General features: G+C 39.2%; 1 protein-coding gene across 1 annotated transcript; it reads right to left on the reverse strand.

Annotated features, from left to right (window-relative positions):
• Positions 1–8,201: 8,201 nt before the first annotated feature.
• On the reverse strand, positions 8,202–11,066 carry LOC143857349 (uncharacterized). The gene is made up of 4 exons (XM_077367779.1): positions 10,951–11,066; positions 9,489–10,838; positions 9,147–9,396; positions 8,202–9,061 (listed from the first exon to the last, which is right to left on the reverse strand). Exons 1-2 carry the CDS (start codon positions 11,002–11,004, stop codon positions 10,509–10,511), a joined length of 384 nt encoding a protein of 127 aa, XP_077223894.1. The 5' UTR covers positions 11,005–11,066; the 3' UTR covers positions 8,202–9,061; positions 9,147–9,396; positions 9,489–10,508.
• Between the last annotated feature and the right edge of the window lie 15,029 nt (positions 11,067–26,095).

Here is a 26,095-nt window from a genome sequence, read left to right on the forward strand (position 1 = left end):
AATGGTAAACTACCCTCAACACCATGAAGGATACTCAAACACTAGGCCACCTTATTTTGATGTAACAAATTATGGATTTTGGAAAACCAAAATGAATTTTTTTTTAACTCAAGCTTACCAAATGTGGAGAGCCATTCATAATGGATATACCTTGCCCACTAGAAATCTAAATGAATGGACCGAAGCGGAACAACAAGCCTCAAACTACAATGCCAAAGCCATGAACTCTTTAATTTCTGCTTTGTCACCAGGAGAGTTCAATAGAGTTTGAAACTTGAATTAGGCTAAGGAAATTTGGGACACCTTAGAAGTTACCCATGAGGGAACTAACCAAGTTAAGGAATCTAAAATGAATCATCTATTTAGGCAATATGAACTTTTCAAATGACACCCGATGAAACCATTGCCGACATGCACACTAGATTCACTAACCTAGTAAATGGACTAAGGGGATTTGGAAAACAATTTTCAAATAGAGATTTAGTGACCAAAATCCTTAGATCCCTACCTTTATCATGGGAATCCAAAACCTCTGCAATCACCTAAGCCAAGGACATGAACACATTAAACCTAGATGAACTAATAGGGTCCTTGATAACCCATGAGATGATTTTCAAAACAAAAGCACTCGAAATTGAAAATAAATTTGAAAAAGGAAAAGGTGTTGCTTTTGCTTGCAATATAGGTGATGATGAAGAGGCAAAGAGAGACATGGAAGATTAGGTAGCCCTCCTAACAAGAAGGATCAAGTTCTTGCAAAGGAATATGGGAGGCATGAGAAATAGAAGGGCCAATCCTCCATTCAAGAAGAAAGAAGAGCTCGGTGACGGATCATCTCAACCCCGATGCTACGGATGCAAGAAACTTGGACACATTCGCCCAGATTGTCCACTCAACAATAAGCCTACTTCAAACAATCGTGTCAAGAGGAGAGAAGGCAAGAAATGAATGACCGCCACATGAGATGAGGACAATGAAAGTGAAGGTGAGCCGGATGATAGAGAAAATTGCTTGATAGCAAAAAATGTATGCTTCATCGCTTCAACAAATGACAATCAAGAGGTAAGTACTTTAAATGATGTTATTATTTTAAAAGAAGTTCTTGATTCCTTACAAAGTGCACATGATGAACTTGAAATTGAACTTGATAAAAATGCATCTCTTAAAAATTCTCTTTCTAGCATGACAAAAGAATTTGGTTGGTTAAAGAAAGATCATGAGTTATTAGATGATGAAAATGAAAAATATATAGTTGAGATTCATGATTTAAATGCTACCATCAAGATCTTAAATGAAAATCGACAAGAACTATCTATTGAAAACAACAAACTAAAGCATGAAAATAGTAAACTATCTCATGAATATGATGAGTTAAAGAAACTTTTTGAAAGATTTGAAAATGGTTCACTAAAATTGGATAGGCTTGTTAATATTCAAAGATTGTCACATGATAAGAGTGGACTTGGACATAAATGGGATACTACAATGTCAAACTATAAGAACAAATTTGTGAAGGCTTCTTCTAGTGGTACTAAAACTTATTTTTATTGTGGTCTAGAAGGACATTATAAGGTTGCTTGCATGTATGCTAAACAAGATAAAATCAAATTGAACGCTAAAGTAAAAACAAATGAACTTAGCAAGATTAGGAAGATTTGGGTACCTAAGGGATCTCACTTGCCTATTCATATGTAGGTATGCCTTAAAAGCCACAACAAGAAGAACACATGGTACCTTGATAGTGGATGCTCTAGACACATGACTGGAGACCTCACTCAATTTGCATCCCTATCACTCAAGGATGGTGGAGATGTTACCTTTGGAGATGATAAGAAATGAAAAGTTAAAGGAGAAGGCACCATAGGTAACTCTACCTCTCCCATACATAATGTACTTTATGTTGATGGCTTATCTCATAATCTTATTAGCATTAGTCAATTGTGTGACAATAGTTTTGAAGTAGTCTTCAACCCCGACAAATGCATTGTTAAGAATAAGATAGATGGAAAAGTGCAATTCATAGGTTTTAGAGACAATAACAATTACACTATTAGGCTAGATGATCTTAGACTCCAAAATATAACTTGTCTTAATGCCATTACTGAAGATTCTTGGTTATGGCATAGGAGGTTGGGTCATGCCGGAATGGATCTCATTTCACCCTCTCCTCAAAAGAACTTATTAGAGGATTGCCTAAGTTCAAGTACACCAAAGATCACATTTGTAGAACTTGTCAATTAGGCAAACAATTGAAGAGCTCATTTGCCCCTAAAAATATGATCTCAACCACTTACCCCTTGCAACTACTTCATATGGATCTTTTTGGACCAATGAAGACAAGTAGCCTAGGTGGAAAGAGGTACGTGTTTGTCGTTGTGGATGACTACTCACGATTTACATGGGTCATATTTTTAGCACATAAAGATGAAACCTATGAAAATTTTCTTAAGTTGTGTAATCAAGTCCAAAATGAGAAAGGTATTGCAATATCTTACATTAGGAGTGACCATGGAACGGAATTTGAAAATATACACTTTGACACTTATTGTAATGAACATGGCATCAAACACAACTTTTCGGCACCTAGGACACCTCAACAAAATGGGGTTGTAGAAAGAAAGAACCGAACCCTCCAAGAAATGGCTAGAACCATGTTGCATGAGAATGATCTCCCTAGATACTTTTAGGCTGAGGCGATTAGCACCACTTGCTATATCATAAGTAGGGTATATCTGAGGCCAATTTCTAAGAAAACACCTTATGAGCTTTGGAAAAACTTGAAACCAAATATAAGCTACTTTAGAGTGTTTGGTTGTAGATGTTACATCTTGAATATCAAAGATAACTTGCATAAATTTGATAAGAAGTTGGATGGTGGCATATTGTTAGGGTATTCTACACATAGCAAGACATATAGAGTGTTTAATAGAAGAACCCTAGTTGTAGAAGAATCCATGCATGTTACATTTGATGAGAGAGAGCCAACACCTCAAGAAATGCCACATGATGAGGATGAACCTATTGAACACCTCTTACTTAGGACAAATGCTCCTCCCCATGCATCTACAAGTAATACATTACCTAGTGAGGAAGTTGAGAGTGTAGAGGATGACTCATTACCTAGGGATAGGAGATTATTGGTAGATCATCCTAAATCCCAAATCTTAGCTGATGCCACATCGCCGGTAAGAACTAGATCATACTATCGAAGTGTGAGTAACAACTTGGCATTCCTATCTGAATTAGAACCTAAGTCCATCAAGGAAGCCAAAAATGATGAATATTTGTTGATGGCTATGCAAGAAGAGTTGAGTCAATTCGAAATGAACAAGGTGTGGAGGCTAGTGCCTAGGCCTAGTAATCATCCAATCATTGGCACAAGATGGGTGTATAGAAATAAAATGGATGAAAATAGAATTATCACTAGAAATAAAGCTAGGCTTGTAGCCCAAGGGTACAATCAGGAGAAATGAATAGACTATGATGAGACATTTACTCCTGTTGCCCGTATGGAAGCTATTAGGATACTCTTGGCATATGCATGTCATACAGGATTTAAATTATATCAAATGGATGTCAAAAGTGCCTTTATAAATGGCTATATCAAAGAGGAAGTGTATGTTGAGCAACCTTCAGGTTTTGAAGACTACAAACATCCAAATCATGTCTTCAAGCTTGATAAGGCTTTATATGGTTTGAAGCAAGCTCCTAGAGCTTGGTATGAGAGGCTTTGCACCTTCCTAGTAGAAAAAGGTTTTGAGATGGGAAAGGTGGATAAAACATTATTTATCAAAAGAGAAAATTAAGATATCATCCTTGTCCAGATTTATGTGGATGACACCATATGTGGCTCGACTAATCATAAAATGTGTGATGAATTTCCAACTCTAATGAAAAATAAATTTGAAATGAGCATGATGGGTGAGTTAACCTACTTCTTAGGACTCCAAATCAAGCAATACCAAAATGGGATATTTATAAATCAAGAAAAATATACAAACTAGTTATTAAAGAAGTATAGTATGGATAGCAGCAAAACATCAAGAATTTCCATGAGTACAACTGCTAAGTTAGAAAATGATGAATTTGGCAAATATGTGAACCAAAAGATGTATAGGGGTATGATAGGTAGCCTACTCTATTTGACAGTCAGCAGACCAGACATTATGTTTACTGTCTGTCTCTGTGCTCGATTTCAATCGGATCCAAATGAGTCTTACCTATCTGCAGTCAAGAAAATCTTCAATTACTTAAGAGGAACCCAAAGTCTGGGACTATGGTATGAAAGATCTACTGCCTTCACTCTCACTGGATATTCAGATGCAGACTTTGCTGGATGTAGAGTGGATAGGAAAAGCACTAGTGGGACTTATCAATTCTTGGGCAAATCACTTGTTTTATGGTTTAGCAAGAAATAAAATTCAGTAGCTCTATCCACAACAGAAGCAGAATATCTGGCAGCTGGAGCTTGTTGTGCACAAGTCCTATGGATGAAAAGCACATTCATGGACTATGGAATTAAATTGGAAAATATTCCCATCCAATGTGACAATACTAGTGCTATAAACTTGACAAAGAACCCCTTACAACACTCTAAAACCAAACATATTGAGATTAGGCACCACTTCATTAGAGATCACTCCCAAAAAGGGGACATTTACTTTGTGCCTTTCACCAGCTTATCTATATAGTATATACATATCATCCCTGTTTGGTAGTATCTACATGAATGAGATGTCAAACCTTAATTTTAAAAATCACTCAATTGGTACTCTTAGCCTTTTTAGTTCTCTAAGATGGAGAGGTACCTTCACCTTAATTAAAATACCTAACAATTTGGCAGTATGTCAACATCTCGATCATGACAGGTATATGTGCATTACTTGGTTACATATTTTATACCATAAGCATTTATTTAGGGGGAGTACCTAACTCAATCAATATTTGCTCCTGCTCATCATGTTAGCTTCACACTCTATCTCATTCTATTTTTTATTTTTTATTTTTTTTAAAAAGGGTGGTTTTTTAGGCTATATTCACTCCTATTTGTTATACATCTTAGTTTGCCTCATTTGAAAGTTTAAGGAAGAGTTTTTATAGCTAATCAACATGAACTGCTTCTCGAATATCACTTTGTTCATGCATGCGCTTAAACCTTGATTAAGTTTGCCTTTTTTGTCGATGACAAAAGGGATCGACAAAAAAGGAGGAGAAGTTTGGAAATTGATTATCTATTCATGTTCTATATGCACTATATGCTTTTACTTGTTATCGTATATCATTGTGCATATATTGAGGGGGAGTTCCTGCATTCACTTGCCTATTATGTCACTCCACACACACCTCATAATCAATTTTGTTTGTCATCATAAAAAAGGGAGAGATTGTAAGCCCAAGGGTCTACTCTCCTATCTTGTTTTGATGATTCTAAACACAATTGATTATGTTCTTGAATACTAATCAATTTGCCTTGAGGTGTTGTAATAAGATAGCGTGATCATGGAAGGAACCATCACATCACTTGGTCATGCTTGAAGATGTACCACACAAGAGTCAAATGAGCTAGAGGCCACATGGGACAACTCACCTTGGAAGAACAATCAATGTGGAGCTCACCTCAACACACTCAAGCAATGCAACCACACCATAAAAGATCTATGAAGACCAAGACCAAAGAGGAGCGTAACCATATTTAGACTTGTTGTACATCCTCTCTCTTTGATTTCTAAGTCAAGGAAGAATCTTTAAAATGTATCTTTCAAAACTAACCACACTCTCCGTATTAAAATTAATTGGTTAAGTGAATGGTTATGTGGTGGACCAACATGTTGGGACCCTCATAACATTCCAAATTATCATAAGATTTGAGTTCCAAAAGCCCAAAGTCAAATAGCAACAAAAACAGAAAAGTCTGCTGATTTTAGGCTTCTCGGAACTCTGAGATTTTTCTCGGAGCTCCGAGCTCGGAACTCCGAGAAATGGTCCAGTAGTATTTTCCAACTTCTGGCCATTCTCTCGAAACTCCGAGAATTTGTCGGAGCTCCGAGAATGGTTCTCGGAACTCCGAGAACATCGCGACAGCACAAAAAAAGAGCCGTTGGGTTTCAAATTAAAAATTGTTTTTTAGTGTCTTTTGATACTCACACCCCCAAACAGTCATATCTTCTCAAAGGGCTATAAATACTCATTCAAGAGGATTATCTACCTCTCTTGAATGATTTGAAAAACATCCTTAAGCATTCAAAGAACTTGCAAACCCCTTTTAGCTTGAGCCTTTGTTTTTCTTCTCCACCAAACTTGCCTTGCACTTGGAAATCATTAGAGTTTGGATTTAGGGCTTTCATTTGCAACCTATTGTGGAGAGCACTCAAGGGGACTTCATTAGCTTTCAAGAGAAGCCAAGCAATCTTCATCTTCTATTCATTGTAAAGGTGGCTAGGGCATCCTATTTTTAATACCCTAAGAAGTAACGCTTAGAACTCGGCGAAGAAGGAGAGTCGGTGTAAAGGTGTCAAGGGCATCCTCATTTAATACCCCTTGGGAGTGTAATCACCTCGGAGCCGGGCATCGTGGAGGTCTCACATAGTGGAAATCCATGAGGACGATCTCAAGAAGAGTGGAGTAGGGCTTTGCCCGAACCACTATACATCTGTGTGTTCCTTCCTTGTCTTGCACTTTCATTTTTGTTTGGTTTGGCATTTCCTTTTGATTTGATATTATTTGAACTAACCAAAATCTAATCAAGAGAAGAAAAAATCAAATTAGATTTAATACTTGAATTTAAAATGGTATAATTTTTTGATAAACCAATTCACCCCTTATTTCAGAAGACCTTTTTTGATAAAATCAAATTGATAAAACCAATTCACCTCTTGGTTCTATAGACCCTTATTTCAGTACCTCAAAGAGGTTGGGATCAGGTCCGCATAGTTCGAGGCTTTCTACGGGGAACTAGTGGAGTGGGTTTGACTTTGCCAAATGGGATCGAACCTGAAATGATCAGCCTGCCTATGTACCCCAAAGAAGGATTGGGATAAGGTCTGCATAGTTCGAGGCTTTTCTGTAGGGAAAATGTTGGTATATGGGTGCCAACGATGCCCCCTGTGCCCGAAGGCCATGGAGACTAAGTAGGGTGTGATTCGTTTGGCCCGTGTTCCCGCGATGGTGCTACACAATAAAGATAATGGTTGCACCTTTCGCATCACCAATTGGTTTTGGGATAGTTGGTAGCGCCACGATCCTACAAGTGGTATCAGAGAAGGTCGCAGGTTTGAGACTCCCCGTGTTCATCGCTGGGGGGATTGTTGGTATATGGGTACCAGCGATGCCCCCTGTGCTCGAAAGGCCTGGAACCAAGTAGGTGTGATTCACCTGACCCGTGTTCCCTCGATGGTGCTACTCAATAAAGATAATGGTTGCACCTTTCCCATCACCAATTGGTTTTGGGATAGTTGGTAGCGCCACGATCCTACACAAAATGAGTTAACACTCAAAACAATCTAAAGGGTCTTTGGACCATGATTGAAAAGCCATAGGCAAGGAACACTGCCTATGCGCAAATACATTCAAACTCATTTACTGATGTTCGACTTACCTAAAGTAAATCAAAAGCATTTGTTTCAGTAAAATCGTGTCTCCTTCCTTTCTTCCCCACAGGGAAATTCAGAAAAGAAAAGCTCATTTTTCCTAGGAAAGCTATTACCCAGCAAAGGTAATCATACGTTGAAGGAAAATCACAGTAGATTTCTCTCCTGTTTCAAAGGATCAGGGTCCATCCCAGTACTCCATGTATAGAACAATAATGTTCGAAAGAATGTGACTTCATAATCAGGGACGCTCAGAATGTACCTTCCTTTCATTGCAATGAAATTGCCCTTATTTCTTACCTAGTATTAACTTTCTCTTGTCTACGAGAATATATATACACTAGGAGCATTTTGTATTGTTAGTCATAGTAATATGACTAATAATACAAAATCTATGATCAAATAATTAAAGAAAGCATGCAAGGGGCATTTTGCATTACTAGCCTTCGATAATAATGCAAAATGCTCACAATCAAGTTGTTCAAAGAACTAAACTAGGGGCATTTTGCATAAATATCCACCTAGAATAGGCGTCTATTTATACATAATGCACTGTCTTTCAATACAATAACACAATCAAGTGCAGATAAAAGTAAAAAATAAAAAAAACCGATCCATATATCAAATAAATGTATGTATGATCAAATGAAAAATGAATACATCTCATCCCCAACTGGGGGAACCAAAAAGAAAATGAATGATCACTGCTCGGTCGAAGGATCTACCGGGCTCTGCTCCGGAGAATCCTGGATAATCACTGAGGCGGACGACGGGTCTGCTCTGGGCTGGGAGACTGAAGACTCCCCTGGCTCTCGAGATCCCTCAGCTGATATCTCCCCAAGATGGTGCTCTAGCGAGCTCGCCGTCATCCCTACATCGATGAGCCCCTAAACTAACTTTGGGTCTACTCCAGTGGCAGCAGGGACTCTCTCTACGCAGACTCAGTCTCTAGCTCAGAAGGACGGGGAGCAAACATGCCTCCAAGGCCTTTCCAAGTCCTCACTCACTTCGCTAGATGGGCGCTCTCTCTCATAGGCCTCTTGCCTTGCCGACAGGCAGCGAAGAAGCATCCTCAACGTCTACGATATAGACCTCGTCAGACTTGTCGTCTCTGTCATCGGTGCTGGGTCTGCCCTTTGGGTCTGGCATCCTCGGCCTGTTCACCACGTCCTGCATCCCAAAGTGTGTTAGAATATCAAAAATATATCAAAACATATATGCAGAACTCAATTCAAATTTAAGACAAATGAATTTTCATTCCTGTTTGGCTGAAGGACCCTCCTATTTTCCCAGCCTCTGCCTCAAGGCCTCGATCTCCTGCTGAAGAGCTACGAGTATCTGGCCGTCCTCTCATCGAGACAGCTCCAGTGCACGGATCCTCGACTCTTGTTCCCTGAGAGTCTCCACCTGTTGGGCGACCAGGAGCTTCAGGCTCCCCCCAGTAGTAGCATGTCATTCGCCTGGTGGCGAGGAAGCTGCAACACCAAAAGAATTCAAATCAAAATATCCAAGCAATTTCAAAGTACTGAAATTAACAAATGCATAAAGAAAATCACTCACCCCGTCTCTCAGGGGAAGAAGACCTCGACGAAGACGTCTCGGCTGCTGCCAGCTCCTTACCCCGCTTACAGGCAAAAGGCCTCCCTCTCCCTGGTCTGCCCACCGGAAAAAGAGCAGGCTTACCGAACACTAGACCTCCTCTCACACCGGCGGTCGTGGCCCTGGTGGCCTCCTCGATGGCCCAGTCCTCTTCATAAGGCTCCTCTGAAAAAGCAGGAGCCTCAGGTACAACCTCTGCCTAAGGAACCTCCTATAGAAAACAGGAAGATTTAGATCAATAATTGGAATTCAGTAGCGAGCAAATCAAAACTGAAAGCAAAAGGGATAGGCAAAAAAGAATACCTTTCCTGAAGTCAACGGAGGCATCAGCTCCACAGAGGCCCAGGTCATGTAGTCCCCAGGCAAGAAATGATCCTCAGGGATCTCAAACCCCTGAGTTCGCAAGATCTCCAGCTGAACCACCTCGACCCAATCCAAGATCCTCAAGCTCCCGATAGGAGGAGGAGGTATCCTCTGAATCTTGTGCCCTAGAGCCTAGCGGGTTATCCGGTCCGGCAAGTAAACTGCAAGCCCCAAATCGTAGTGGAACACCGCCATCCTCCGAGAAATGCACCTAGTGTGCGCAAACTTTCCCCTCAAAACCTCCTGGCGAACGTCTAGATGTCTCCACCGAACCTCTCACAACACAGGCCATGTGTCAAAGACATGAAGATAATTAGCATAAAGAATGCAGTACTGAAAATGAAAATAATTTAAAGTACTCAGCTCTAGTTGAATCCGGTCAATGGCTCGGCGGACTTGGTCCGCTGTGTAAATAGGGCATGACCCCGTCGGTCCTATTCCCCAGCGCATCTACGCCGGGAAATAAACTCTGTCTAGGCTCATGGGCAAGAAGGCCAAAGCACTCAAAGGCTCATGCATGTATAAGAGTCATCAAACAAAAAAAAATTGCTTAAATAGTTCATATCATAAGCAACGAACTAAAATGCAAGCAAATTCAGAATTCAAAAAGAGAAGGGTAAAAGACGTACCGCCCAAATGTACCAAAGCCCGCAGATGGAATTTGTCCCTCCTTACAACAGCAAGTCCATCTCTCTAATCAGGAAGGCGTAAGATGCTCCTCTTCAATCGTAGTCCGCCAGTCTGTCAATGTGGCGAACCACGCTCAAAAAGTCCCTACGGACTATGTTGCCTATCCCGTTGAACAGGCTCTGTCCCAGAAGGGACATCACAAAACTCATCCCTAGCTGGCGATAGTACCTCTCATCTGGCTCGTCTGGTCTCTCTGGCCAGTTGTCCAACCTAGTCATCCTCAGCAACGGCATGGAGGCCAGAGGAGGCTCCCCAGGCTGGTCTCGACTGTCATGCTCTGGCACCCCCAGAGTCTCTGAAATTCGCCTCTGTGACCAGAGTCAGATCTATAGGAATCCCTCCCATCCAAAGCCCCGTCAATGCAGCAAAACCCAGAGGAGTCATCCCAACTTCCTCAATCAGGAAGTAGAAAGTGTGGGTCATATCCCACCAGCGCTCTGCTAGGGCCATTACGAAGCCTGGCCCCACCCGCTCTAAATCCAGATTAATGACTCTGTGGAGCCCCGACTCCTGGACGTAGATACAAGCTCTGGGGTGGAGAGTCCTCCACCTCGCCCAAATATCCCTCAATGACCCTCTCGTGGTCATAATAGTAAGACCCTGTACAAAAAGCAAAGGAAACAATCAAAACATTTCCCAAACGGGATAAAAATCCAAAAGCTGAAAGCAGTCCTAAAATCTAGGAATTAAAAAAGAAGTCCAAAGGACATACCTCTCCGTCGCAGAAGTGCTCAGAAACATGTATCGCGGTACGCGTGAGAAGCATCCCTCGATACAAAGGAGCATGATCCCGCTCCTCGTCCCCTGAGGACTCTCTCCCAACATTCCTCCTCCCTCGTAGATGGGGTCGCACCGTAATGGCTTAGAGTAGAAGAAAACACAAAAATGCACGAAAAAGAACTCAAAATCTCAGAGCAAAAACAGACGAAAACGAACGTGAATGAGTAAAATGAACATCGCACAGATATTTATATATATATATATATATATATATATATATATATATATATCAGCTTGAAAAATTCACGACAAGCGAAATATTTAATTTTCGCAGGCACCGAAAATATTTTTCGCAGAATGCAAAATTTCAGGCCTTCTGCTCCATTTTTCCCTCGTTTTCTCGCCATTTTTGGACCTTGTTACAATTGTTTCTTCCGCGGACTCCCAAAATCTTCCAACAATGAATCAGACAACTCTTTTGGCACTCCCCAAAGCTTCCAAGCGCATCTTTTCGATGTCTTACCTGCAGAATAAAACTATTTAAACTTTTTTTTCAAAAGATTTTTATATCTTTTCCCCACTGAGTCTGTATAAAGCATTCTCATGGCTGTCAATACCTTTCAAAGAAACTTCTCCAACAGGAGTCTCCTATCATGGCAAAATTAATCCGAGGCACCTGATTGCCCCAATTTCTTCCCCAGTTGAGTGTATCAACATTCAATCACCAATAAGTCTACTCAAAGGCAACTTACTGCCACCCAAGGCTCTCCAGCAGAGCCCAATGTACTTTCCTTCAGTACAAGGTCACTCCATGACTCTCAAAAGAGTCTTTGCCGTCATGACATGCACCCAAAAGAGTGGTAAACTTCAGTTTATCTTTCGTAAAATCAAATGGTTGATCTTTTCTCCCCAGTAGAGTCAAGGTGGGCAAATGCCTCTCAATCATTCCTTGATAAAGGCCCTTGTTTGTACAATTCTGCAGTCAACGAATTTATCATTCGAATAATTGCTCAAAATAGTAGCTGGATGTCCACTCTCCCCTTGAAAGTAAATTCTTCACACTGTCGATAGAACATTGATTCCTGGCATTGTGGGTCCCCTTCTAGTAGAATCAACCCCGATTGGCTCTCGGCCGATTTAAGGCAATCAAAGAACCCTACCAGCTGCGTTAGCTCTTACGGTTTTCCCCATCAGAATCAAGACAATATGTTGTCTCCAAAAGGTTGCCAGACAACTAAATATCTCTCAAAGAGAGAGTTGGGGGACTCATCCCCACTTCTCGAAGCCTTTGTTAAGAGCCTGGTCATCGAGACTAGGTCGCCATCAAAGATACTTCTCCAATCAAATCAGGAAATCCCTCAGATCTTGTGTTAAGTATCCCTCCCTAATCAACCAATCAGGACCTGTCATCACAGATCCCATCATTTGAAATACTCTTATCCCTGGAGAGTCATCTGCGTTCAGTTCTCAACAGAAAATATGCGTTCCTAAATTCCCCAGCACGAGAGTAATCAATCCCCAGCGGATTCATTCAAGAATTCCTTTAATGACATCTAAATCAGTGTGAGTCCCCTGAGGCATCCAACCGATATGAGTCCCCTAAGGCATCCAACAAGTGTAAGTTCCTTGAGGCATCTAAATCAGTGTGAGTCCCCTGAGGCATCCAACCGATGTGAGTCCCCTGAGGCATTTAAACTAGTGTAAGTCCCCTGAGGCATCTAAACCATTGTGAGTTCCCTGAAGCATCCAATCAGTAAAAGTCTCCTTGAGAGCATCTGCCCTGAGCAAACAACCAAAGTTTCCCTGAGAGCACCTGCCCTGAGCAAATAACCATAGTCTCCCTGAGAGCACCTGCCCTGACCAAGCAACCAAAGTCTCCCTGAGAGCATTTGCCTAGAGTTTTCCAAGCTATGAAAGCTCGCTTAAGCAATCCAAATCAGAGCAAACATGTTATCACACGGTAGCTCTTCAGGGTAAGTCTGTTTCCACGCGGTAGCCCTCCAAATAAGAGCAAACTCGTTATCACACGGTAGCTCTTCAGGGTAAGTCCGTTTCTACACGGTAGCCCTCGAAATCAGAGCAAACCCGTTATCACACGGTAGCTCTTCAGGGTAAGTCCGTTTCTACACGGTAGCCCTCGAAATAAGAGCATACCCTTTATCACACAGTAGCTCTTGAGGGTAAGTCTGTTTCTACGCGGTAGCCCTCCAAATCAGAGTAAACCCATTATCACACCATAGCTCTTCAGGGTAAGTCTGTTTCTACGCGGTAGCCCTCCAAATTAGAGTAAACCTGTTACTACACGGTAGCTCTTCAGGTAAGTCCGTTTCTACGCGGTAGCCCTCCAAATCAGAGTAAACTCGTTACTACACAGTAACTCTTCAGGATAAGTTCGTTTCTACGCTGTAACCCTCCAAATCAGAGCAAACTCGTTATTACACGGTAGCTCTTTAGGGTAAGTTCATTTCCATGCGGTAGCCCTCCAAATCAGAGCAAACCCGTTACCACACGTTAGCTCTTCTAGAGTATGTCCGTTTCTATGCAGTAACTCACCAAAGTCAATGACCTTCAAAAGCAATGGATGAGATGTTATAAGAATGTCCCACGTTTGTAAATGTTCGTATCTGTGAAAACATTGGTCTTTTGGCCAACCCTTGAGACAAATCAACTCTAAGATGTCAAAGAAACATCTTTTCAAGATCAAGACTGTTAAAATATAGTATCACATCCAATCAAATCGCGAACCAAAGGGCAAATGATGGTCACGTATCTGCTCTACTCAAATCAAACCTTGCGTACGATCTGTCGTACGCATCACTAGGTGCCACTTCGGCATCTCTTCTATCAGTGTCAGTACTGGATGTCAGAACGACATCCCTTGAGGTCCCTCACCAAGTCAGGTATCATACCCAGCTTCCGATGACCCTCCCGGCTATTAGTAACGATGTTCACCCAAGACTCGTTCTAACAACCATATTTTTGAAAACCCAAAAAACCGTTAGTGAGAGGTTTCCACTCATTGACCTGACAATAAGATTCCTCGGCGAAGGCTATACACCTAAGGGTCCGATGTGAATCTTGCAAGCCTATCATTAGTCCCCAGTGACAAAATTTTGTTGTCTCCTTACTTTGGCACTCAGGTGCCTTGCACCCTCTACCAAAGAGGGGCATCTGTAGACACCCAATTTTGTCAAGGTAGAACTAATTATAGGTTGTTGCAAGGAAGAGTCTCATGATGAGTCCCAGAGCACCTGTAGTCTTTCTCTCAATCTCTCTCTAGGTTATGAAACTAGGAAATATTTCTAAAAAATGAACTTTACCCCAGAGGTGTAACAAAAGCCCATCTTTACATGGTATCCCTCCTTTCACGGCACGGCCAAAAAGCCCGTTTTCACACGGTCTTTCAACCGAGAAATTAACTTTGGGTCAAAAACATTCATTTTTTACCCAAAACCACTTCCGAAAACCACCGATATTAAGTTCATTGGAATCTCCTAGGAGTGAGGAATCCAACGGTTCTGATTGCTTGCGATTCAGATTCTAAACGGTGGAGTTACGGACCTTACGGTCCCCCGAAACTCCCCGAAAACCCATCAAAAGAGATGAAAAAACACATTTTCTCGAAACCAAAAAGCATGGAAAATCACATTTTCCGAAATGTTTCCCACCCGACACTAACATGTCAGTGTCATGTCAAATTTCGCACTCTGCAAAATTGGATAATTCTAATTTCATAGTGCGAAAATTTTGCACTCTGCGAAAATTTTGGTTTGACCTCAATAAATAGGGGGTAAGAGTAAAATTAGATTTTAACTCTCCTCTGGTTAGTTTTTTAACTTTTGGTGATTCCTCTTCTAGTTTTTCAGTTCAAAAACCCTTTCGTTTTCTTGAAAACCCTAGTTTATTTGCTTTAGAAGAGAGAAAGTAGAGAAATTCTTAGGTAGCTCACATTGGGCGTCGGCATTCTGTCGAATTTTCGAAGACTCGGAGCAACATCCTTCAAATAGTGTCGTTATTCAGCCAGATTTCGTAGAACTATGAGCTATTTTTCCATAATAGCGCCGTTGTTCTGCCAAAATCTGGGCAAACCCGAAGCTCCTTCATCAAAATAGCACCGTTGTTCTGTTGAATTTTGGAGAACGCGAGGCCCTATGATCTAAATAGCGTCGTTGTTCTGCCAAAATCTCTGCAAACTCGGAGTTCCTTCGTCAAAACAGCGCTGTTGTTCTGCTGAATTTCGGAGAACGCGAGGCCCTATTATCTAAATAGAGCCGTTGTTCTGTCGAAATCTCGGCAAACCCGAAGCTCCTTTGCCTAAGCAGCGCCATTGTTCTGCCAAAATCTAAGCAAACCAGAAGCTCCTTCGCCCTAGCAGCGTCGTTGTTCTACCAAAATCTAGGCAACCCAAAGTCCTTCCATCTAATCAGCACTGTTACGCCGCCGATTTCTCGACAAGCTTTCTCGCTCCTCTAGTAAATTTCCATTTATTTCGTAGCTTTCTATATTTCTATTACAAAACTAGGTGCTGGGTTGTTACGGGATTTAGGACTCTTTTTTTCCTAGATCCTGTAATGTAAACCCCTCTCCTCTCTGTAAATAGGGCTACATTCCCTCTGCTTATCTCACCACTCTGTCTCCGGTCCTACCATAGACAAACGAGACAGAGACGAGTGCCCTGGCACTCCACTGTGTTGGACAAACGGAGAGAATCATAAACCGAGAGTTTCCTTTTCCTTCTGTACTTTCTTTTTCGTTTGATTTAGTTAACCTGATTGTCGTCAGCTACGAGATCTTTCGGGACTCATATCACAGCATACAATCTCAATCAGAATAACAACTGCTTATTTTCTTTCTTTTGTAAATTCATTTTATTTACATTCTGGAATTAAGCGTAATCCAAATAAAGGATAAAATGATAAGTTATCCTGATTAAATTCTTCAAAAATACCAAATCAAGTCAAAAGACCGGATTTACCTGGGCAAGAGGGGTGCCTAACACCTTCCCCGATTGTAACCATAACCACCCAGATATTTATAAGGACCATGCGTTAACAAACAGAGCAAAATTACAAGGTTCAAGGCCCATAGCAAAAGAACCCCTTTGGTTACTGTTCCTCCAATGAAACTCGAGTACTTATCCCCTTTTCATTGGAAGAACATGCACAGGTCCTAGGCCCTAACCTAGGTGGCGACTCTGAGTTTCTCTTTCTTGTGAAATTCGGACCATGATCCCGAGTTCACAAGAAACGCAGATCAACTAACACTCCCAGATAACCCGATGTGGTGATCCCCTGACGCCCCCTCGCACCCGGGAAAAAACTAGCCCCCACAGCCCCCAGTACATCGAGCTCATTTAGATAGCCCATCATTTTTAACAGATGGTCTCTGACCGGGGTTCCCTCTGCCATCTTGGTGGATACTGGGCCCTTGGTCACAATCAGCCTAGCTGAGCGATTGTACACTATTAACATCTCTTTGAGATTATGCATTATATCCCCAGCTGTTGTCATTTCAATATGTTGTTGTTGTTGTTAAAGTTGGTACCCTAAAATCCAGTATATTTCGTATGTTAATCAATAAAAGTTTATTTTCATGACAATTAATGGGTAACTAAAAGTTAAATATGTGTTACATGCTACTTGTTACTGACACATATTTGTCCTTGGTAGTAAAGTAGGAAACCCATGCTCATGGATTCACAGATCTTAGAGAGCAAGGAGATATGGGATTCCAGTGCTTTGCAGACCTTAATAGTTCCTAGTTGGGGTTGAGGTTGGACACCTCCTCCTGTACACAACTAGCATCTATCTTCCCAACATGCACGAGATGTGGAGTGACTTATCTCAATCACTCGGGTAGTGGACCCTAAGCAAGATAGAATGGGTGCGACAATGAGATTGCGTACTGAATAGGATCACATTAAAATAGCTTGTGGATATGAGACAGTTGAGCTATTCTACTAGACAAGACCCTTTACATTCCTTTGACCTGAGGGGTCATATTAGTCTGATGGCGAGTCTCTCATTCTTGGTCTATTTAACCGTGATTCTCTTGGAGTCACTAGAGCGTAGTACTGGAGTGTTGGACAAACCTTCGAGGTCAATAGTGATACCCGACATGGAATTCTCCACCTATTTTATAGGATAACATCTACGGTTTTGGTTAGATCAGTAGGCCTAGAAAAACACCTATCCAGGTGGATTTGATAAAGTGTATATCAAAAGGATTTCACAAAATAAGTTTTTGAAATGTTTTCAGCAAATGCATTTGCTGGCCAACATTGCTTGACTGAAAGGTATACCGTGAGTGAGCCAAACAGGTAGTTGATGTCCACGCCCTATAGGACTCAACTCATTATATGAGGTCTTGGAGAAAGGATTTTCACATTTAATGTGATTAGAGGTATGAAGACACAACATTTTGACCGAGCCTTAAATATTTGTGTTTGGAATAAAAAATCCCTTAAACTTGCAAATTAGTGTCCTGAGTTTTGTCCTAGATTAGGTTAGGATCCCATATAAGTTCTTTTACAAGTTGTCCTAGTTTTCTTTCATTTTTTTATGAAAAACTAAAAATTACAAAAAGACTTTGAATTCCAATATTGGCACTCCTTTATCTGCATCCCTAAGCTTCAAATGGTTGACTACAACTCTACTTTAATTTTTTCACGGATCCCTCTTGTCTTTTAGTGTTCGAAAGGCTACCAAATGTTATTCCCATTCCCAGGACCGTTCTTGCAAATTTTAAAGTAAAGCACGCAAAAAATTGAGAAAAAGACAAATGCAGTGTGTGCCAATATCAAAGCATTATAGTGCTAATGTCATTTCCCTTGTTCCAATTTTAAACTCTTCATCTGAACCACTCATTTTTGCAAAAGTAATAGCGAGCATATTAAAGTAGGTTGTCCAGGGAGGAAAAGGGGCCTGAATATAACATTTCCCATAAATGAGGGAGGTGCAATTACCAAATTTAGGGGGTGCTAATAGCAATCCCCATCTCCAGCTATAAAAGAGTTTTGATCAGAGCTTTTCAAAGGGGGGCTTTTTCATTTTAGAAAAATCGAGAGAGAGAGAGAGAGAGACGAAGAATAAAAAACCCTAACCCTAGCTTTTCTACTCTCTTTCTCCATCGAATCCATTCCTGCCAGCAGATTTAAGCTCCGGCCAGTCAAATGCTTTGTTAGGGTAGAAAAGAGTGAAGGGAAAAGATTTGAAGTTTTCTTGACCAGGCTTTTGCAAATCCTCTTGATTCAAGTAATTGTAAGGAGGTATTCATCAGTTCCAAGAAGAAGTTGAGGTAATTTGTTAATAAAAGGTAATTCTCATCACTTCTCTTGATTATATTTCATTTTAAAAAATGATTTATGTATGCCTATTATGTGATGATAGTTTGTTATGATGTTCTGTGGTTTCATTTAATTCCATATAAATCCATTTCTTATTGTGTCTTCATGCTTTGAACGTTGTATAACCTCATTGATTTTTCTTCTTCAGAGTTGAATGTGATTCCGACTTGACTCTAACCTAAGTCACAATCTCAATTTTGGTGATCTGTGGTTATGAATTGATTGTGCAGTGATTTGTGCTAGTAAATTGATTTGTGAATACTCTAAGCTTATAGACTGATTTTAGTTTCTCCCTATACTCTGTGATTGCAAGTTGATTGAATAATACCTTATGTTTGTCAAGTTGGTGTCAAACGGATTTTAGATTTCCTACAAATTGATTATGTAGTGCTCAACGTTTATAAACTGATTTCAGTTTCGATGCATTGTTTGCCCTGTGTTTGATTATTCTTCTTGATATTTTGGTTTGGTAAAAGACAAGATGAGGTAGGGCAATTGTACAACTGTGTTTGTGGAGATATAATTTTCATGGAATGGTTTCAGGTAATTGATACTTATGCCGCTGCATTTTGGTAATGGCATTACTGTGTGTTTTATCATTCATGCAATTGATTTTCCATGGTTATTAGCCCCTGTTTTGTTTCAGCCCATGTTTTTTTTAATGAGTTGATGAGGTTTTTACAGCCCTTATTTCAGCCCCTGTTTTGTTTCAGCCCATGTTTTTTTGAATGAGTTGATGAGGTTTTTACAGCCCTTATTTCAGCCCCTGTTTTGTTTCAGCCCATGTTTTTTTTTAATGAGTTGATGAGGTTTTTACAGCCCTTGTTTCAGCCCATGTTTTTTTTAATGCGTTGATGAGGTTTTTACAGCCCTTATTTCACCCCTATTTTGTTTCAGCTCACATCTCTTGAATGATTATCTTTCATAGCTTAAGATAGTGATTACAATTATATCTATGGTATAGTTTAAGGAACTGAAATGTTACTGTTTAGTGCTATAATTAATTTATTCTTTATATGAGAACAATCTGTGTTATGCTCAAGTAAGTGGTAATTCCTATGAATAAGAGTTCCTGTTAGCCCAAGGGTTCCCATGGGTTCAAGTAATCACCTTTTCCTTGCTGTTTTGATGCTAGAAAACCTAAATTGATTAGTCTTTATGAATTAGTGTGTTAACTTGAAGTATTGTGCCTTAAATAGAAACTATACATGTCATATCACCATTACACAATACAACACAACACATGGATTGAGGATCAACATGCGCAAAGGAACTAAGAGAGTTTGACACATTGAAGGCATCATCCTTGGAAGATTTCCAAGCATAGAGCTCAACTTAAAGATCCCACAGCACAATGCCAAGAGGAGCTTGAAGACGAACAAGTGTTGGTGATTATCTCAAGCATTCAAAGTAAAGATAATTGAAGAAGATGAGGTGATGTGGACTGGGTCCCGGTCAAAACACTTGGGGGTTACTAGTAGTTTAATAGTGTCTTCTCTTTGTAGTAGAAGTATGTTGAGTGTTTGAGTGGTCTTTTTGTAGTGAGGTTAAATTTGTAATAAGGAGAAAGATTGGGGGTGATGATGTGGAGTGGTGGTTGGAGAGTCACATAGGGCCACATGGGGGTGGGCCACATGTCATGTGGAAGGTTCTAGAATTCATTTTCTCTATAAATAGACCATAGGAGTATGATTTAGGTAGTTTTGGAGAATATGAGCTTTTGAAAATGTTTTGGGAGGAAATTTAGGGTTTAGTTCTTGCTTGTTCTTGTTGGAGTTTCATGGGGAATTATTCATGGGGAATAGAGGGAGCCTTGAAATTGTGTAAGTCTTCTTCTTTTCTTTCCACTCTACCAGTGAAGTTCATAGTAGAAATGAAGCAAATTCCCTGTCTTTCTCATTAAATATATCATTCCCTGTCATTTGTTTCTGCTTGTTCTTGAATTTTTCTCCATGAAATATCATGTATATCTGCTGTAATTTTCTGGTGTGAAAACTCTTTCGCTGCCGCTCCCTAGATCTACATCAAAATGGTATCAAAGCTGGATTTTGCAAGAATTTTTTCTTCATGCAGATCCTAAAAACCCTAGTGAGATGGATCTATTATGATTTGTTCCAGATCGAAGCTCAACCTTGCTTAACCAGAGTTCAGATCAAGTAATTCCTATTGTGACTGGCAAAATATCTCACCATATTTGTATTCTAGATCTATATAGGTCAAATCCACGTGATCTTTGAAGGATTCAACTTCTGCTTCTTATATTCTGCAAGGACACAGAAATAGAGCACCAGATGACACTCTGTTATTAAGAAAATTCCGTGTTTTCTGGTTGTTCGATCCATAAACTTGTTCCTCAATTTTTGTTTGAAAATTTCCCTGACAATTTGAGGAATATCACTCTCATGATCTAATTGTGGACCTAGTATTTCAGATCTATAAAGAGCTCCCTGTTTTAGAGTTCATTCATCTTAAACATTCAACTCTTTGAATTGGAACAATTTGTTGAAAAAAAAAGCAGTCGTGTGTTTTCTGAGTGGAATTTCTGGTTCAGAATTGCTACTGGAATGCTTCTAAATTCAAGTTCTACGCCATTGACAGTCTTGGTGAAGTTTCTTTAAGGAATATGATCTTGTCTCTGGGCATGTGTAAGCACCTACAAATTTAGTATTGTTTTAAACATCCTAATTAAACTTATAATTACTAATTATTAACAATACATCTAATTAGGACAAAAAAATTTAATTAACCAATTCACCCCCCCTCTTGGGTTGCCCTACTTGTATTTCATTTGGTATCAGAGCTAAGGCTCTTAAAGAGGCTGTAAGCCCAAGGGTTCCCATGGGTCTAATCATTCACCTTATCTCTTGTTTTGATGCGAGCAAACTCAAATTGATTAGAATTTATGGACTAATGTGTTGCTTTTAGGTGTTGTGTTATATACAGGATTTTCATGTCATAATCGCCATTTCACAACTCTTCTCAACACATGGCTTGTGGGTCAAGGATCAAAGGAACCAAGAGCTTGCACCTACATTGGGGACATCCTCATTTCAAGATGTTCCAGTAAAGAAGCTCATCATGAAGATTCCACAAGTTCCCAACAAGTGTCACGAAGGAGCTTAGGGTTGAACATGCCATGGTGACACCTCATGCACCTCACAACATGCAGTGAAGATTGGAGGATGTCACAAGAGCAAGCCAAGTTGAAGATGTTCACCTCAAGCTAAAGAAGTCCAAGGAAGTGCAAAGGAGCCAAGACATTCCAAGAAAACTTAAGGTTCTTATTTTTTGAATGTATTTAGAGTCGTCTTGATTTTATGTTTAAATGCACTTTCAAAAGGTTTTCAAATGGTTTCTATACTTAACATTTTACATATTTGAAAACCATCAACACACCCAAAAATGTGTTTGAAAACCTAGGACATTAGCCCAAAGACCATGGCCCAAAAGCCCCTGAACTTTAAAGTTAAAAATAAAATTTTACACAGGGCAGGTCTACCGGGATATTCCGGGCGACTGAGGGATGGTACATGGAATTCCAGGACATCTTGAGAATTATCGGGCCGGTCGACCGCGGTTAGGTTTTTTAGCTTAAAATTTGAGCGAACAGGTAGCCCTCGCCGGGCGACCGCCATGGGGTCGGTCGACCGCGATGGTAAGAAATTAAAAAATAAAAAAGGTGCCCGATAGGGGTGGGTGACCGCGATGGCTTGGTCGACCGCCGTGGTCGAGCAAATTAGCCTTTGGGGCGTTTTCAGCTTGACTTTTTCAAGCCAGTTATTTACAGTTTTTCCCCAAACTGTCATATTTTCAAATACACTATATATACATCATTAAATCTCTACAAGCTTTTGAACATTTTTCAAAAGATCAAATCCCACTTCTTTGAGCTAAAACCTTTCTATCAAAAGCTAAACCTCTTTGAACTTGCATTTGCATATTCTATCAAGAGGAACTCCATAGGCTTTACATTTTATCTTTCCTTGGAGTGTTTGTGAGCTTTGAAAGTTGTAATCCGCCTATTTAAGAGGCATTGAGAGTTCTTTCATTTATTTTCTTCATTGTATTTGAGGGTCTTCTCTTCGGCCCGGTAACAAAGGTGAAGACATTGTGAGGGTCTCTGATTCGGCCTGTTAAGAGTGAATCATTGTAAGAGGGAGTACGCCCTCGCCAAGGCTTCTTGCAGAAAGGGTGTAAACCCTTTGGAGTTGGAGGAGTTGGTGTACGGCTTGAGTTTCGCCCCTTTGAAGAATCTCAGATTTTAGTGGAGATCCCAATGAGATAAACTTGGAAGAGTGGAGTAGTTCTTGTGACAGACCGAACCACTATAAATCGTGTGTTCCTTGTGGTTGCTTCTCTTCTCCTTCTTTTGCACGTGTGGTGAGTGGTAATCTCTTCCCTTTATTTGTGTTTATATTTTATTGAACAAGGGTTAGAGTATATAGGCTTAAAGTAACATCTAAACCTTAGATTGTTTGTCTTGCATATTTAAAACAAGAGTTAGATTAATTAGTAAATTAATTTTAATAATACAACCAATTACACCCAAAATTTTTAATTGACCAATTTACCCCCCTCTTGGGTTGTCACACCTGTATTTCATTTGGTATCAGAGCTAAGGCTCTTAAAGATATTTTTAAATTTAAAAATCTACAAGAGAAAGATCCGTGACAATCCAAATGGATTTTGAGTTAGGCCAATCCGCTCTAATTCCTCCATGTTTTGATGGAACGAATTGTAGAACTTGGAAAGTGAAAATGCTTGCCTATCTCAAATCCATAGACTATGACATTTTAGATGTCAATGAAATGGAATTTTCTTTATCAAGGAAATATAATAAAAATTATTTAAAATTATTTTCCTTGAACTTGAAAGCATTGATTTTATTGTGTTGTGGTTTTAATTCAAATATTTTTGAGAAAATTTCAACATGTTTAAATGCAAAAGACATTTGGACCACTCTTGAAGATATTTATGAGAAAAATGGTTGTCTTCTTTCAAATGATAAAACTCTTGAGCAAAAAGAGACATTACAAGAATCTCTTGCAAATAAAGAGAATGTTGAAAATTCAATTTTCAACTTCAAGAATCAAATTGATGTTTTAAAAATAGAAATTGATGAAAGTTTAAAAAAGAATGAGAAATTAAGTCAATTAAGCAAAATCTTGATACATAAAAATATTGACTTAATACAAAGATGTAATAGTTTTGAGAATAGAAGCCTTGAAAACACAAACATGGAATTAAATGAAAAATAAAACATGTTTGTGAAAATGAAGAAAAATTGAAAACTAGTTCCTCTCATAAAATAGATTGTCTTGACAATCAATTAAATGAGATAAACTAGTAAATAAAGAACTCCCATCAAAGAATCAAAGACTTCAAGATGAAAAAGATAAACATGTTTGTTTACTTTCGAAGTCTTGTGATTCTGTTTTCTCTTCATCTACCCATGCTTATTCTTGGTCATTTTGTGGTAGATTAGGGCATCACAAATCTAGGTACAAACTTAGATTTGTGAAGTCAAACAAGTTTGTTTGGTTAAGAAAAGATACACTCCCAAAAATAGAGTTGGTCGGAACCAAAGTAATTTGGGTTCTAAAGTCTTCCACTCAAATCATTATTTAAATTTATTGATATATGGGGTTGTGCTTTAATTGCTATATCATTTGAATTCTCTCTAAATACTATTTCAATGTTGCATTTATTGTATCTAGATCGCATGTGCTTAAATGACATATCATTCTATATTTAAGCTTAGATACATATCTTTACACATGATTTAATAGAATGTATTTTTGCCCATAGTGCTTTAATGATCACATCATATCCATGCTATAGTCTAAAAAGTTGTTAAATGCTATATTTGTTTTTAGACTATATTCTGTACTTTATTGAATATTCTTTTTGATAAAGCCTATCTAAGTGCAAAATCACATCACTTGTGCACTTAGCACCACAAAGTAAATTCACAATAGAAAATTGTAATGTGAAAACCATATATGTGCTTTCATGAGAATTGACTACCATTTTTTCCCTCGAGTTCAAATTGATCTTTCAAACCCACTCTTATCTTTTTAGGACAATTTTGGCATTTGCTAGATCTTTGTATATTCAACTTAGGAAGAATATCATTTCTAGCAAAATTGAGTGTTAAAAGTCATGTCTAAGGAAATCCACTCAACTCCTTTCTTAAACATCTCATTTGCCCTAGGTGAGTAAGTATGTTTATTACTATGCACCTAGTTGTCCTTCTAACCGACTCTTATGTGCTTAATGATTATCATTTAATGCATAAGAAATCTTGATGGGTTAAATTGATGTATTCCAAAAGCTTAAAATGAATATTCTCTCATGACTAAGATAAAACTATCTAGTCATAGTAGTTAATTTTGGAATGCATGTGTCCAAGGTGTTCATCACTTGACATTCTTTAGAAGTTCTTGGATTATTCTCTACTGTTCTTCATGAATATATGTTGTAGAGAATTGAAAATGAGTCTAGATTTAACGTGTGAAACTCAATTGAGTAAAATTAAAAATGTCATAGGAATCTAGTATTATTTTTGGGCAATTACTCATTGTTGTGGTTATCATCCAACACATTGTGATGGGAACACTTGTATCCCACAAATTTTGATTTTCCTTGGGCCTTTTGCACTTTGTTCTAAAATGCCTTATCTTATATATGGTGGTTTGTGGATGTAGGCATAAATGTTTGGACCATGATTCTTGTGTCCAAACATGGTAGACTATCAATGAATGCCTTAAAATGTCATATCTTGCTCATGTTTACCTATAAGTGATATATTATCACTTGCATGAGTCATCGATGTCTCTCTCAGACATAATCTTTTATAGTCTTCTTGTCATTTGTCTGAGTCCTATAGATGTACGCTAATAAACATATGCATATAATCTATAGTTAATTCCCCTTGTGTGATATTAGCTACATGGTAAAGATAGTAAACTTAAAATTAAAAGCTACTCAAATGGTACTCTTAGTCCTCTTACCTTGTAAGTTGGAGAGCGTACACTCACCTTTAATTAAAACATCTAATCTCTTTGGCTTCTAGCCAACATCTTCACCATGATCAGCCATATGTGCATTAAAGTGTCACTTATACATATAATAAATATATATGCACATATTTAGGCGGAGCATGGATTGCTAGGTTGTCATCTCTTTCAATATCATATGAATACCTATAGCAATCATGCATTAGTTGCCCAAGGGATGTTTATCAAGCATTTACTCCAAAATCCCTTGGTGCTTATGTGTTAAAACACCCCTTTGGATTCATACCATGTATGAGGCTCTAACAAAGGGGGAGCAATTCATGAAAATCTTTGTCCTTTCCATCTTGTCATATGTTGGTTGATATGGGTATCACCTACATGTGATGAGTTCACTCATATGAAGCTTTATTGCTTCATATGTGTGGCAGTTGGGATTTGTCTCATGCTTACATTTTGAGATTATATCAAATTTGTGACAAAATCCCTTGACCTAAGCTTAGTGACATACTCTTTTAGGCCGTATACTTATCTTGGATAGGCTCATATGCTTCTATCTCTGCCAATGATAAATATCTTATTCTAGAGTTTGAAAATCTCTAGAGCTCCCCTTCATAGGATAGTGCTTGAGTTAATGTTGTTATTACCTATGAAGTTGTCTCTTATCATGTGCTTTTGAAGGAAAATATATCTTTCTTCATGATAAGATCCTGTAAGCCCTAGAGGTTCAACAGTTCATTGTTTTGATGTTCAACAAACCCAAATTGATTGTGTGT

This window comes from Tasmannia lanceolata, unplaced genomic scaffold (genome assembly GCF_043159265.1).
Source record: "Tasmannia lanceolata isolate RefF3 unplaced genomic scaffold, GAP_Taslan_0.1 ptg000024l, whole genome shotgun sequence".
Lineage (NCBI taxonomy): Eukaryota > Viridiplantae > Streptophyta > Magnoliopsida > Canellales > Winteraceae > Tasmannia > Tasmannia lanceolata.

Bases quoted from the DNA above. Each gene is read 5' to 3' on its own strand.
- LOC143857349 (XM_077367779.1), bottom strand. From the start codon at position 11,004: ATGCTTCTCACGCGTACCGCGATACATGTTTCTGAGCACTTCTGCGAC. The intron at 10,839-10,950 runs GTATGTCCTTTG...CTTTTTGTACAG, and splicing joins AGCACTTCTGCGACGGAGAG to GGTCTTACTATTATGACCAC.